General features: G+C 44.2%; 1 protein-coding gene across 2 annotated transcripts in view; it reads left to right on the forward strand.

Moving 5' to 3' along the window:
- The first annotated feature begins 12,099 nt into the window (after window positions 1–12,099).
- Bmp3 (bone morphogenetic protein 3) overlaps window positions 12,100–16,551 on the forward strand; it is a 31,014-nt gene continuing 26,562 nt past the window's right edge. Inside the window, exon 1 of one of the 2 annotated variants that reach the window (XM_028873157.2) lies at window positions 12,100–13,092. In XM_028873157.2, coding sequence (XP_028728990.1) covers window positions 12,783–13,092 — 310 coding nt within the window. In that variant the 5' untranslated portion in view covers window positions 12,100–12,782. The remainder of the gene's footprint in view (window positions 13,093–16,551) is intronic. The other variant, XM_028873156.2, reaches the window with a different exon arrangement.

Raw genomic sequence — 16,551 nt, forward strand, 5'->3', positions numbered from 1 at the left:
TTTTTTAAGCAGCAAATAAGAAAGATTAAATAAAATGATGAGCAGAAATATATGAGCTCAGTCATGGAGAGCCTAGAATGAAGTACACAGTATGTATCCAGTGATGTGTCACACTAAACCAGAAAGATGTCAGAGGAATCAAGTTCTGCGAACTGAAGAAATACAGGTTAGAGAACAGAAAGAGGGAAGGATTTCAGGTTTGCAATTAATTATCCATGCATTAAATGACCCTACTCAACAGCCAGTACTTACCAAATGCTTTTCAAAGTTCTGAGATTGCCCTCAGAATCACAGGGCTTACACCAGAGGTCGGGCTATTCCTGGCAAACGGGTTCGATGGACTAAATTTATGGGAAAATGGAAATGAAAACGAAGCTGACAGTGTGGACTGGACTGATAAATGTTCCTGAACTTTGGAATGAGAAGTTCAAATGTCAGATGTTGGTCCCTGGGGAATCATTGTGAATTCCTTAATAAGTGTGGAATGAAAAGTAATCTTAGCTATTCTCGGCCCATTTTTTTATGTGTGCAAAAAAGTAAAAACAAGCAGTAACTCTAAACTAATTCGAGTGCCAATATGTCTTGCTGTTGAAAATAGAGATAGTAGTGATGGCTATCGAGAAAGAAAAGATGAACTTACTTTTTCACAGGACTGAAAAATAAAAGTCCCTACTCAGACTGACTTTGAGCTGGGCTAGGCTCTGCATTCGGATATTACTCACAGATAAGGAATGCCGTAAAACACCTGTGCTGGCTAATAAAACCCAACAGCATTGCCTTTGCAGGAGGACCTAATCTATAGCCATCAATATTTAGTAGGACTTCTACCACGGCCTGGTAAGAGACACAGCTAGACCCACCTCTCTGCAGGGCACAGATAAAATAATTTCACTAAATATCAGAATTCCAGGGCTACCTAATCCCATTTACAGTCCCGTCATAAAGCCAGTAATAATACTTTGTACTTGTGAACTGCCTCACATTGAAAATCTCCAATGTTTTATAGGCCATAAATTCTCCCAACACCCTTCATGAGATAAAAAATAATTATGCCCTCCAATTAACAGGTAAACTAGAAACTAGCTTAGCTGAAGGAGCTCACTGGTCCAAGGCCACTGGGGTAAAGCAGAGTCCACTTCCGAGACCTTGAACAAGGCTGATCCTGACTTGACAGCAAGCAGGGCAGCGGTGCTTCCCACTGGGCACTCCTTACTTCCCCTTTCTTTCTCTGCCAACTTTTGGCAGCTTTCCTAAGTGTCCTTCAAGGTGTTAACTGGTACCCGTTGATAATACTCAAGGTGTTAGCCTTCCCAGGAATATCTCTTTTATTAGGGGACTTTTGAAGGCTGGATGGATGACAAGAGCCAAAGAGAGGAATTCTTTGGCTCTCTGATCTAAGGATTGCTCCTTTCCCTAGAGCACAAAGTGTCCTACAAGGGGCCCTGCACCCCTGCCCCTTTCCGTCCCGGAGGCCATCATCTCCTTTGAGAAACTTCCTCCTGTGTCAGTCAGAGTGGAAAGTCTTACTTCCTGTCAAGGAAAAAGGAGCTGCCTGAGTGTGACACTGGGACAGTGCGTTTCTGTCTGTGCCCTCCTTGGAGGGACGGAAGGTTTCTCAAGTTTTGTGGGTCTGTTCTTTGTGCCCACCTCTTGTGTACAAGTGAATTGTTTCCTGTCATCGTCTGGAAACACAATACAAACCCTGGCGCTGGTGAGATCTGTTTCACCATGCAGGACAGACAGACATTTTCTATGATAATTCTAAGGGGGTTGACAACAGCTGAAATCCCTTCCTACCAAACAGTTTGAAGCCACCAGGAAAATTCTTAGTTGCCTCTGCTCCTTTATTGTGACTTTTAGCTGATATCCTGAAATAATTTGAAAGAGAAAATCTCTTATATGTGATTCAAGAGAAAGGTTGGAGCTAAGACTTCGGGTCTGATGATCACTCCCATGTCTTTAGGACATACATCATGCTGAAGATTTAAAGAAGGGTTTTGCATTATAAACAACCACTGAATTTAGAGAGACAAGGTGCTGAAAGCAGTCTTTAGTCATCGCCTCACTGAAAGAGAAGTTCATTTCTTCTGCAGGAGACACAAAATGGAATTTGATTCTGCTAGAAGGGAACAAATGTCTGCTATCAATGTGAGGCACAAAGTTACAATCAGGAGAAAACAGAAGAAAAAAAGAATTTCTCTCTTTTCATCGTCCTTTTCCTTGACGTAACAGAATGAAGTGTCACTGACTTTGCTTCGGTGACCTTTCAGCCACCATTCAATAGTGAATTACCAAACAGGCCAAGAGCGTTCCTGGCACAGGGAATGACTCTTCCCCTCAGGAAGCTGGTTCTGAGGAGAGAGACGAGTGTGCTCAAATGCCCATTCATGCTGTTACTAGCTCTCACATGTTTATGCTCCACATCCTAAAAGTCTGGAGTTGTACAGAAAGCCTGCATGAAACAATGAGATCTGAAGTTGGCTGATCAGGACAGGGTTGACAGTTCAGGTTGGATTCTATACCTGGGTCTCATTCCAGGGAAACTTGCATTAGGGTAGTTAAAACAAGAACAACCACAACAGAACAGACACTTGTTGGAGTTAATTCTTGCCAATGAATTCGAATTGACAAATCTGAAGTGTTAAAATTCAAAAATATATAGCGAACCAACTACAAAGGTCAGTACAATTCCCTTTATCTGTACTACTTTCAAAACATGCAATTCAATAAAAATGTGTTGCATGTTGAACAGAGATAGTGGGATTATGGAAACAGAGCAGCAGTCGTCACCCTTGCTCCTGTGACCTGGAGAGTTCAGGATTGGTCAGCCTCCACTCCATTGTAATTCCTCCACTCAAAGCCCATGGAGCTCCCCCAGCACTATTCAGAGCTTCTGCCCTGTTTACAGCAATAGTTACCAGGATTGACAACATGGATCCTTGAAATATTTATATAGCATTTGTGCAATCACTCTTCATTGCCCAGTAAAAGAACTTGTTTGCAGGGGCTGGCTCCTTGCCAGAGTTATCTTGATCTTAATTTTATAAGGCAAGAATTAACCTCAGAGTTCAAGAATTGAAAAACAGGGTGGAGGACTTGTTGGTAGACGATCATTTGTGGTCAAGGAAAGCTGTTTATTTTTCTGTGGGCAGATATCCAGGGGCAGTTTAAAATGACTTCCCCAAGAAAGAAATGCTAGAGATACACCTGGAAGCTCAGAAGCAAAGGTAGAGAACAAGAGAGTCTGTAGTGATGACTTTTATCATTTCTACACTCCCATCCATCCATGTATCTAAAACCTTCGTACCTCAGCTACTGTAACTGATCTTGTTAAGGTTTTACGTGGGTCATCCCAGCAGCTGCACCCAAAGTGATGAGGGTGAAAAGCCAGAGGCCACCATGCTAATGAATGGATCTCAGATGAGATCACCTCCCCCAGTGACTCAATTCCAGTTCTGGGAGGATCAGTAACCTCCTCCCTCTATGGCCCCACTGCATTTATAGACTGTGTTGCTAAGATGAAGAGGAGAAAAAAGAATTAACAACATGGAGAAGGGTAAAGAGAGGAGTCTAAAGATGAGAGCAGGGAGACAGTGAAGGAGAGATCACTGCGGGACTCATTCCTGTGTGGGTCTTCCACCCCCACATGTGAGAAACCACTACAGAAATAAGAATGGAAATGGGCATCCAATGATGTGCAACACAATTGCCAGGTATAAATTTTTTTTATGTGTTCCTGTTTTGAAACTGACTTCAGGACGTTATCCATAAAGGACTGAGGTGACAGCAGAGAGGGGGGTTCTAAGAAGAAAATCCCTCCTGAAGGAACCCGTTTCTAAAGGTCAAGAATCATACTAAAACAGCTGCTGTACAGAGCCTGCTGTAAAGACAGGAGAGACAGACAGAGCCAGAGCCAGAAAGAGAGAACCACTGCTACAGGAAGGCCTTTTAGAGACTGTTAGGAATGTGAGGACAGATTTTAGATAAACATGTAGCACCTGAACAGTCTCCAGGGAGACACTGAGGAGGCTGGTGAGTGGCTCCGCAATGCAGAGCCCACAGACACAGCAGGGAAGAACTGTGCTAACATCTGCACTAACCCAGCCAGGCTCCTCAGTTAATGGAACACAGAAAAAAGTGCACCAGGTAGGCTCACCTTGCGAGTCTCTCTTGATGTGACTCAGGCTTGACTGGCAACACTCCACTGATGGGAACAAACCATTCGTGGAAGTCAACTTTTATCTTGTTTTTGATGGATGTTGTGATAAATTCTCATAGCACTATTATTAGGAATAAGACTTAGGAAATGTGGGATTCCGTAACATACAGGAAAAGCACAGTCAAGTATGCTGATCAGTTTCAAAACCTTAGTGTGCATGTTGTTCCAATTTGTTAATGAAGGAGGATAATGAAATAACATAGAAAGAGGTTTGTTGCCCTCATAATTTCTATTTTTAATTAACTAGAAAAATCAAAATGCTATATGATTATAAAGATATAATCAACACACAGAAATATTCTGCACCCTAGGCAAAGAAAAAGTGTGAGTGGAAAGTATGTTCTAAAATGCTAATTTTGGTTTTGTTTGAGTCCTGTGACTATGGGTGATGCGAAAATATATAAAACACAGTTTATGCCCTCAAGGAACTGACTAATTCTTCTTTCTTATTATATTTGTTTAGTCATCTTTAATTTTCATATCATTAAAACTTTAAGGAATGCCTTAATTGAAAACAAGTTGAGTGAATTTTGTAAAAGGAGAAAGTAAATAAATGGCAAATCATATCATTTTTTTCTATAGAAATATAAAAGTTATTTTAATTCAATAGATTTTCCTAAGATAAACAAATGTGTTTGGCAGATTTAATACGACACCCATTCCACCTATCATTATTTGATTTAATTCAGCTCAGCAAATATCCCTGTATAATTTGTAAATATCACTATAGAAGGCAGCTCTTCAGAAGGGGCCCTGTAGAAGGCAATGAGAAGAAAATCTAGATGAATAATCCCTGCTGATAAGGATTTGGGATTAACAAAAGTAAATGGAAGTGAGGATGCAACCAGCTCTTCCCACACCCAAGACTGCCTTCCATCCTCATTTGGTGTTCTTCAGGGAACAGATACAGGAGGTCCAATTTTGTGTGCAAATTTTCTAGAAAGTGAGAGGTTGTCAGTAAGTGGTCCTTAGCAAGCAGAAGTGGAGAATGATCACTGGAAGATGCCCAGCAGGCCATCTTGCCCCGTACTATGCTTGTCTGAAACACTTTTCTTCCAGAGCCTTTTATACCTGCCTCTCAAATCATCTAAGTTTCCCTTCCAACGCTGTACTCAGGAGGCCTTTCTTGATCTCAGTATCTCAGAACTCTACTCTCCTCCCACAGCGTTCTTGATCCTGCAACTCTGATTTATTATCTTCATGGTGTTTCTATGCAATCCTCTCTTTTTTAATCTGTGGGAACTTCTCCACATTTTAGGACTCTAATGTCAGTGTGGGAAGTCTTTTGAGAGCATCTAGAACAGTGTGTGCATGCTTCATAAGATGTACTCCATGAGGATTTGTGAATACATGGGAAAGAAACATCTGCCTCTCGGTCTGTCTTATTGTCTTGACTCTAGACTTAACAACACACATAAAGTTTCAGTTTGTTCACAACTGTATCACCAGCAGGTAGTGGTGTCTAGCATCTAGTGATACTGCAAAAATGATGAGAAGACAAAGACTGCAAAGAAAAACACTCAAAAGACAGAAAACCAGAGCTGGAGAGAGGGCTCCATGGATAAGAGCATTTGCTATTCTTTAGAAGACCCAGATCCAGGAGAATGGATGCTCTCTATGGCCTCCTCAGGCAACCACACATGTGGCATACATTCACACAGACATAGTCACACACACACACACACACACACACACACACACACACACACACACACACACTTACACATAAATTTTCCTAAGTCATGTTTTTAAAAGACAGGAAACCAAGAGGAAAAACATCATGTAAGACAGATTGTATATTGTATGTTGATATATGGTGCATGTCTTAGTTGGGGTTTCTATTGCTGTGAAGAGACACCATGACCCCAGCAACTCTTATAAAGGACAACATTTATTTGGATGGCTTACAGTTTAGAGGTTTAGCTCATTGTCATCATGATGGGACACTGTAGTGTGTAGGCAGCCATGGTGTTGGAGAGGTAGCTGAGAGTTCTACATCTTGCATAGATAACAAGAAGTGGTCTGAAACACAGGTATCTTGAAAATATATGAGACCTCAAAGCCCGCCTCCATGGTGGCTCACTTCCTCCAGTAAGACCACACCCACTCCCACCGGGCCACTCCCTTTGGGGGTCATTTTCTTTCAAACTACCATAGTATGTTTATTCCCATGATCCTTTAGCAAATTGTGTTTGCAGGTTCCAATGTGTCAATGCTATGACTGAGAGGGGGATGAAGTTCATGTTAAGCTTGGGCCAGAGTGAGTAAGAATAACATTCCTTGGATGGAAGAACCCACCATGGGTCAGGTGTAAAGTCAGAGGTTAGATCCTGATATCCCTCACCAATAGGGAGCAGGTATGTTTTACATTATTATTATTTTAAAATAAATGGGTCTTGCTTTGGAAAAGTAAACTAGCTGTGTAAGCAAAGTCTCCTGGGTGCTTGCTGTAGGAGAAGTGTGGATGAGTGGCCATAGACAAATCAGGGAAAGGAAGTCAGCAAGTGGGAAACACCGGCAGGAGCCGTCCTCTACGACTGCTATATTGGAGGTGTGTGAAAAAGAGGGAGAAACAATCAAAAACAAGGCAGAAGGGAAATCGGAAAAGTTCGAGTAGAACCTGAGAGCTTGATTTGATTTTTTTTTTTTTAAATGGAGTCAGTTATGTGCAGCTCCATATTGCCTTTGGAGGAAAGCTTATAGCAAGAATGGACTGTTTGAAGAGCATAAATATAATAGTTGACTGCTTGGATACTATATAGTCAGTATCCTAAAATGGCTTCTAGTGACCTGTGACCTTTAAAGGGGCCCTCCATTTTGAGTGGGAAGAGGCCATGGATCTGAGAGCATTCCACTGAGATGATTAGCTTACATCACACGCCAAAGTTGACATTAAAAGATGGAGACAATCATTGCTGGCCTAGCATCGGGTAAGCTCTTTAAAAGAATATGGTTTGGGGGTTTTGTTGTTGTTGTTGTCATTCTTTTGTTTGTTTTTTGTTGTTGTTGTTTGAGGGTTTTGTTTTTGTTTTCTATAGAAAGAGAGTGGAAGTATTCCAGTAAACATGGAAGAAATTCTTCATTGCTAGATAAACATAGAGGGCAGCACATAGCAGAAATGTCCAGGGCTTTCCAGGAGCTGATACGAGCCGTGGTGAACAGCTAGATGAGACCTCAATCTCACAACTGGCAGAAATGACTGAAAATGGATGAGCTTGGAAGGGGATTTTTTTTTCTGGAGCCCTCAAATGAAAACACCAAACTGGTCAACAATTTGACTGTGAGACCCTGGTCAGAGGACTCAGCTGAGCACACCTGTCCTCTCATGGACCTGGGAGATAATAAATGTGCATTGTTGAAGCCTCTAAACTCGTGATAACAGCTTATACAGCAGTAGAAATCAAGCACAGCTGGAGAGAAGAAAACCAAGTGCCAACTGGGGACCCTTTGTGACAATCTGAGAAAAATCAAATAAGGACCATGACATGGGACCTGGTGGCTGAAAGGGTAATGGGATCAGTCATAAGAGTTTGCAGGCAAGAGTATGCTTGGAGGGTGGAAATGATGAATTTCATTTTTTCATATGCTAAATTCATGATATCAACATGTTATCCACACATTTACTGAAAGTGGGTGCTGAGGCCCCATAGAGAAGTCAAAGCAAAGCATATCATCTGTAACTACCACTGACAGCTAAATACAAGCACACAGTCAGTGTGACTTAACCAAGGAAGTAAGTAGTGAGAAACACTGGACAAGAGACCAAGACAATTCCATAAATATGGCCTCTTGCACCCTAGTGGAGATCTCTCTCTCAGCATTGGATATGCTCTATGTGGATGATATTCTTCTTCTGTGTTGAACATGCTATCCAAAAATCTCTTGCAAAACCTTCTACTTCACTTTAAAAGTGTTCAAATGTCATCTTCTCCATGCAGTGTGTCTTCTGTGGTTTGCAGAAAAAAAAAGAAGAACTCAGTTGATCAAAATTACATCAATATTTCCAAAGTTAATTAATTAATAAGCTATCTTATGTCTCCAGTAGACTAAGTTTTCCCAGGAAGAGACCACATGCTATCATCTTCAAATTCTTGACACTAAATTAACTGTCACGATCAAAATAGATAGAAAATATTTACTGGGTAGATGAAACAAAGATAGGAGAAATAAAAAAGATAGGAACCAGAACCCACAGCTGCAAATACAGCCTTACATAACATAACTTTATGATAACTTTTCCTGGGGCTGTAGGAGCAAATGAGTATTCATTCACTCTAGGGTACCAATGACAGAGAAAAAAAAAGTCCAGGGCTATGAACCACAAAGTTAAATTGTGGTCACTTATAGCAGCATGGGTAAGGGGCTATCTACAAGAGCATGTGAAACTTACCAGTGGCTACATCACTAAAGAAGAGCCCTTGTCCAAAAATCATTAACCACTTATATATCCACAGGGAGGGCTGTGGGGCCTCATGTGCTGCCCGTGCTCCTCAAAAGCCCTCCTTCCTACCCACAGAGAAATGTTAGTGGGCCCAATATTGTGAAAAATCTATGTGGATTTTCACAACTGGCCTAATTTTAAAACACTAATGGTCAAGCCATACTCAGCGCATAGTGTTCCACACTATGTGAGTAGTCAATAATGATTTTTGATGGGAAGATACACATAGTGCCCAAGAATGCCAAAAGAAAAGTTATGCACAGTGCACATATACACATATAGATATAGGCTTTTGTAGTCAAAAGTAAAGTTCAATTCAACAGACTCCACTAAAATTCAAACTGTGTTTTGCTGTGACTTGCAGCTATGAGAAAACCTTTCTTTAACTCTTTGCATTTAGGAAAGAGAGGACAATGTGTCCCTGGCCCAGCAGTTAGTTGTAACAGTAACACTAGTATAAGAGGAATGTCCTATTATTAAAAATCAAAGCAACTCAATTAATCTGACACAATAGAGAAATCAGATACAAGACATTTGCACCAGTGTTGTATTTAGCTCTGAAGTTATTCTTTGTGAAAAGCTCTGAACCCTCCATAAATCAATAAACTGGAGGCTGGCCAGAATTAGAAAGCCTATGATCTAGTTATTTATTGTTTGGAGAGAGTGGGCATCAAAAGATACCAACATTCTGGAACAATTTAGAGGACCAGATCTGAGATTCTGTGGCCCTGACAACAGAAAGCAGTGTCTTGCTGTTTTGAAGCATCTCAGTGGCAACCCCAGGGGTGCTGATGAGGGAACAGTGTACTTTCAAATCAACTCCCCAAGAGCTGCTCACAAGATTGGCACAGGTGCCTTTGCTTGTCTTTGCTAGACACCCTGCTCCTGGATTCCCCTCTTTCCTCTATGCTCCACCTTTCTTGGGGTACGGTGGAAATGAGCCTAAAGTGATTTAAGATTTGGATTCTCATGGTGGTGTCCACTTGGTTCGATGGTTTTCACATTCTGATTCTGTTCTAGTCTTAGAGCTGACAGCCCCTGGTAGGGATGGATCACTTCATATGTTTAACGCCTGGATACATTCCTTGTTTTGAATCTAATAAATGAAACACAACGATGGGTGTGATCTGATATCTGCTTGTGACAAAAACTGACAGGCAATTCTCCTAGGTCTTAGTCAGCACTTTTTTATTATTATTAAAGTTTTTACATTGATTTTACATACCAACCACAGTTTCTCCTCTCCTCCCGTCCCATCACCCCCCACACACCTGCCACCTCCTTTCTACACCCCCCCTCCACCATCCATTCCTCAGAAAGGGTAAGGTCTTCCATGGGAGTCAACAAAGGATGGCATATCAACCAACTTGTTCTAAACATTGAGTATATGCTGGGCCCTATGTTAACATTTCCCCCCCACTCCCACTACCCTCCTCACCCCAGACCACCATCATTCATAGTCTCTCTCCCTTCCGTCCTGGCTCCCTCTCTCCCTCCTGTGTCCTAGGATTATAGCCGTGTGCTATTGGGCCCAGAGGAGAAAATACAAGCTCAGAAAAGTGAAGGTTCATTCAGTTAGAAAGATGTGAAGACATAGAAGGTATGTAGCCATTTCCGCCAGTTATAAGGACTATATAAGTTACAGGGCAACAAACTGCAGTGGATATATAAGTCAAGTACTGGAGTTAAAGGCCTGAGGGAGGCAGGGCCTTGGGGATACTAAGAGAAAGGGGGTGGAATTTTCACACTGAGAGCTCTGGCTGGAGGAAACAGGACTATGGCCTTAAGGTACTGACAGGTCACAGTGACCACCTTAAGCAGGAAGAATGGAGAATTTTCTCCTCAGTTTGGCATTGCTTCAAGGCAGAGCATGAAGACATGAGAACATTTCACACAATGAAGACAGGGCAGGAAGGGGAGGGAACACACAGATTCACAGGGAAAATCAAAGAGTAAGTTTCCAGTGCCTATTGAGTTTCGCAATTAGGTTCTCATTATTAATCACAAAAGCTATTATGTTTTCTGTGCCCAGCGAAGATCACCCACATGATCTCCTAGAAGCCTGTCAACCGCTCTGCTCTTGAAGTATGTGTTATTATCCACAGGGTTGTTCCTGGGGTGGCTAAGGGCACAATCCAAACAACAGAACAGTGGTTTGAGAAGGGACTGAGTGGGGAGAACATGGTCTGCATTTGGGATAATTGGGGCTGAAAGGAACTGAGTCTCTACTAAAAACTAGTCCTGTGCCAGTCACTGAGTGCTGCTTCCTAATATTATTCTAACAAAACTCCAAGAGGAATTTATTATTCCCCAATAAATGAGAAACTAAAATTGGAAGGCTCAATGTGACCTGTGAACCTATTTCCTTTCCAAAGTGTCCATGCCCCAGAGACAGGACAGCTTTCTGTCAGGGACAGTGACTGAGAGTTCTATAGTCACTGCCAGAACTATGGTCAGGGCGTGCTCAGGGACCGTTTCTTCAAGCCAGTTTAAAGTCACTTCCATCCTCCAGAGTGTGGTAACCGCAGCTTGGAAGTCAGGCTCCCTGGGTTTGGAATTCAAGTCTGCCACCTACTAGGCATCTCCTTTTCTCTCACTCTTCTAGCCTGTAGAATGGGTTTTGTTTTGAAGATTCCTTGAAAACAATACCTGAAGCCCACAATGGGTGATACATGCCTGTAATCCCAATGCCTCGAAGGCTGAGGCAGTAAAATTGTAAATTCAAGGCCAACCTTAGCTACACAGTGAAACCCCTATCTGGGGTTGGGGGAAGAAAGCAAGTGCCTGGGACACGGTACCAGACTGCTGGCCAACATTTTAATCTCTCTTTTACAACCCAGGATACAGGAATGACTCGGACATCAGAACTAGCTACATTCAAGTCTGCTCTGCACACCAGGTTGGTTCTTCTAGAATTCGGTGACCTGCTCTCATGTCAGCTTTCCTCAAGGAAACCCAGAGAGAGAGAGAGAGAGAGAGAGAGAGAGAGAGAGAGAGAGAGAGAGAGAGAGAGAGAGAGAGACTGGTAGGATGGGAGTGGGCTTGTGGTAGTTAGCTTATATTTTTTACCTTGGAGTGCAATTTCATTTCGTTTATCTCCTCAGAAGAAGATGATGAGGGTGTATGTGAAAAAGAAAAGCTGAGATGGGTTAAGTTTCAGGATGATGGTGCAGGTGTCTGGGTCCACAGCCCTCCCAAGAGGCTCAGGAAAGGAGCCAAGTGTGGCGTTCACATAGTGGTGATTTTATTTGGAATCAGAAGAATACACAACAAACTTCAATAGCAAACACCCCCACAACAAACAGCAAAAACGGAAGAAACGCTCCTGTTCGTTTCTGCCTTTTTTGCTATCAGGAGTGTAGCCACTGTGCTCAGATTTTCTTTTAAAGTCCCTCCTACTCTTCCTCCAGCCTCCCCTCGCCTGAGCCACCTGCCCCTCCCTGCGCTCCCTTCCCGTTTCTCCCCAGCCTTCTGGTTCTAGTTCGCTGGTTACTTCCCTCCCGGCTTCTCTTCTGGAGATAGTCTTGTCCCAGCTGCCTTAGGAGGGCGAGCTAGAGGCTAGAGAGAGAAATTGGCTGCAGGCGGACTGGACAGATCCGATCAGGGCACGAAGGAACAAAACCAGTCTGTCTCTGTATTTCTGTGTGTCTCTGTGTCTCTGTCTCTATCACACACACACACACTCACTCACTCACTCACTCACTCACACTCACACAGACACACACCACGTCCTCTGAGAACTCAGCTGGCTGCGACCGACCGCGCACACCCCGCCCCGGCGCGCGTCCCAGGCCGGTGGAGCGCAGATCCAGATCCCCAGCGCGGCCACTTGGCCGGGTGTTCCCGAGCCTCAGGTGGCGCGGGAGGGAGAGCCCGCGCGTGACAACCCGGCTGCGCACGCCGAGACCTTCAGCCCTTCGGTCGGCAAGGGGAGCGGAGAGGGCGCGTCTGCCACCCAGAGCCCACCTGCCGGCCCTCGCGGTCCCAGGCTCCAGCTGTGCCGGGCTCTGGGCGCCTACTCCGCAGCTGGAGTGCCACCCGGGCTCTGCCGCGGTCCCCTGAGCCTCCCGAGTGCCCCAGGCGACCCGAAGAAGCGTGGCGGCGCGACAGCGGGAGCTCGCAATGGCCAGGGCGCGAGGGTGGCTGTGTCTGTGGCTGGGTTGCTTCTGCCTGGACCTGGCGCTGGGACAGAGACCGAGCCTGCATCTCCCTGAGCTCAGCCGGGCTGGGACAGGCGACCGCACGACAGGTGGTGACCCTAGCCCGGACCTACGGCCACACGACAAGGTGTCGGAGCATATGCTGTGGCTCTACGACAGGTACAGCGGCGGCGGCAGAGTCCAGGACACCCGGACGCGGGGTTCGCAGTCCCTGGGTCCCCAGCCTCTGCGCGGTGGCAACACTGTCCGCAGCTTCCGAGCGGTAGCCGCAGGTGAGTGCGGAGGGAGGGAGCCCTTCCCGCCCTAGAGTGCAGAGGGTAGCCCCTCCCGCGGTGCCACCTGGCTGTCTCCCGGCCCCGGGCGCTGCTGTCCTGGGGACCTTACTAGGACTCTGCCTTCCGGTTCCCTCTACCCTCTCGGAGTTCTCCAGCTGAGTTCTGGGTGAGCCTAGTCTGAGCCGAACTGGGACAGGAAAGTGGGAGAAGAGCTGGGTCGGTGGCGGGGCTTAGAGGTGCAGTGTGGGGAGAGGCCAGGGGACAACACCCGCGCAGACTAGACCTCTCCCGAGCACCCCTACCGAGATCTTATGCTGATGATTAAACTGCTCAGCGGAAATTCCCTCCGACGGGCTTTGGCGGCGTTTATACTGAAACCAATGCCATTTTATGCCAACCTAGGGCCGGGAGAGCAAAGCACACTCAACAAGCCACTTCCCCAGACACAGCCCTCTTAACTCCCCGAGGTTTGTGTTGCCATTTCTGACACTTTCTTCTTGATAGTCCCCTAGGGGCAAACACACAAACAAAACCAGGTGCGTGAGTGTTTAGGTTATTTCTAACCCATCTGGGCAAATAAGTCTTGCGTGGTCCAAGCTGGGAAGAGCTGGGGATGGGAAGAGGCTGCCAGTGGAGAGTAAACACCTTTTAGTACCAGCGGTGAAAATCTCATCTTCCCATTTTTTTTCAGCACAGATCATTGAAACTGAAATTCATGGCTTAACGCCACCCCCACCCCGCAAGCACGCCAGCCCTTGGGCTGGCGTGAACAGTTGACTCCAACAGTTTGAGGGCAAATTTCCTGGACGTTCGCTGTTTTTATCTGTTTTGAGGATGCAGTAAGGGTTGTGTATACTACCTTCAGGATTCAGGAATAGGTGACAGCGAAGTTTGCCTTTGGGGCTTGTGTTGAAGAACTGGCCAGAACATTCAAGGATAGAGGCTGTGTCTCCAGAGCTCTCTCAATTCCGTCCAATTTACTGGATGAATTTTCTCCCAGCTTCACTGGTTAGGACTCTTGGCAGAAAGGGGGGGGGGGTTCCATCAAGGAAAGCCCTTACTTATCACTGTGAATTCACTCTGCAACAGGGACATGATGACATCTACAGTAAACCTGAGTTATGTTTTTAATGTAGAGAAGTCTTTAGCTAGACGTTGAGCTAAGTCAGACTTCACTCTCTTCATAGACCCATGGGTAGGACCTTGTAAAGAGCTGTGCTCTACTGAGGACACAGAAACCTATCTCGCCTGGTGCATAGCATCCTAGTCACTTAAAGAGACTACCCTGACAGCTGACCACAGCAGTGACCCCTCTGTTTACATTAATGCATTGCTGAGGGCAGAGCTCAGAAAACCAGCAGTGTGGGGCTAACAAGGTCTGGAAGGAGGGTGGTGGGTGGGCAAAGCAGGTGGCAATGAGGAAGACGCCCAAATCTCTGTGGCTTTGATATTTTTATTTGACTCTGTTCCCAGAGAAGAGTTGAGACATCCAAGTGACAAATTATTTTTGTATCAACAAGTTTTATTTTTGGTATGTGTCACAGTGTTTGAAGGTAAAACTTGATTTTTGTCTCACTCACACACCTTGTTTAGCTACTGATTTTAGACAGAATAACTCATGGGTAAGAACTTAATCACATCTCCAGCTTTCACTCATTCCACCCATTATTATTCCTGTGTCCATTATCAGCCTCACCGTAATCTTATACCATCAAATGATAAACTGTCTTACAGAGGCCCGACACTCCCTTGAAATGATGGATTGCAGCTTGGAACATATATACAAGGCTGTGTGCCCTGATAAGAAAAGTAATCCCTTTAGCATCCTACAAACTGTCTCAATTACTTATACATCAAATGCAGACACTGATTTTTTTTTGTTTTCTGTTGTTGTTGTTGTTGTTGTTTTTGTGGAAGCTTAGGTGTCATGTTACCTCTCATTGGAGACTCCTGAAGAGGTAGTTCATGTTGGACTCCTTCTAGGATGTTTAGTTGCTCGTAGGGTGAAAAGATTTTGTTAGAAGACCTTTCTGGCTGTGATGCGGCAGGACTCCAGGAAGGACAGTGCTAAAGTGTTGTTCCCCCTTCATCAGCACCAGTTTCTGAACACTCACTTAGTGATCTGTGTTGATGCAGGCAAAAGACACTGTCTGTATTAGTAAATGAGATTTGTTTTTCCAGCCCAACATGCCTAAGTTCCACATATGTGCTTCTCTTCTCTACCCAAGGTGTTACAGATTTTATGAAAGGTCAGGTGTCTGTGCTCTGTGGATGGAGCCTACTGGTCTACCAGGCTCTGCAAGTGCTTACTCCGGCTGAGTTATAGCCTTAGAGAGCCGTTTGCTCCTTGGAACACACCTGATTAAAACTATTTATTGTTCTAAACCTAGAATAACTGAAACTGAGCTGCCGTGGTCTCTTTCTGATTGCTTCCTACTTAAACCATTACTTGATGGTGGGTGGCATGGATCCTAAACATACTTTTTGCTACCCTCTTTCTCCTCTCTCAGCTCCACGAAGTTGGTGTGCCAAAACCATGAGTTTGGTGTCTTGTAAGCTTTCCTTTTGATGTGTAAGACTTTATGTAAAGATGGGTTTCATCTTTTCCTTTGTAAAAACTGATTCACAAAGTTGTAGATGACAAAGAAGTCCAGTCATCCAAAGGGAAGACAGAAGGGGGTGAGATTAGCTTTTAGTTTAATCTTGATTTAAGTTTGTTCTTGTTCTTGGCTACTGTGCGCTAACACGATATTTTACACAAGGTTTTCTCCTGTCCTGATCCTTCAAAGTACAGAATGTATGCTCTTTATTTCCATAGTCACTGGATCTTACTTGTCCTAGTCAAAGCTTCTCTAGGAAAAGCAGTGGGAGCTTAGTTTTCTTATTAAAAAACTATCACTACTTAGGACATACAACTATAAAAGTATCACATTCCAGTGGGTGTTATTGCCTTTAAGAAAATTATACTTGCCTTCATGAATAAAAAGCAGGAAATATTGAAGTAATGCAGACTCACAAGTAAATGCTTGGCCTCAGTGGAGAAGGACCAGGAGGAGATTCTTGCCTAATCTGAATCAAAACCTTTCAATATAAAGACCTGTAATTTTGAAATACTTCTCAATTACAATGCTAACCTATAAGGCTGTAGGATGGTTGATGTATGATCCAGGCCTGAATAGTCATTACTTGACTAGAAGCCAGTACCCTGAAGGATACATGGATCAGTGGGGAAGAGCCATTTTTGCTGTGTTTCATGGCAAGATAATATAATGACATTATTAAGATATAGTAATCAAGATTCCAGGCACCTAGAAACAAGGCTTGAAACTACAGAGTCCTTGGCTTGTATGATGTTTTTATTTAAGGGACAATGGTACATCTGGAGGAGAGGCGCTGGGATGTGCAGCTGCTTTGAATTATACACTACTTTGAATACATGATAGCCCCTAATGAAGT

This window comes from Peromyscus leucopus, chromosome 10, assembly GCF_004664715.2.
Source record: "Peromyscus leucopus breed LL Stock chromosome 10, UCI_PerLeu_2.1, whole genome shotgun sequence".
In the NCBI taxonomy this organism is placed as follows: domain Eukaryota; kingdom Metazoa; phylum Chordata; class Mammalia; order Rodentia; family Cricetidae; genus Peromyscus; species Peromyscus leucopus.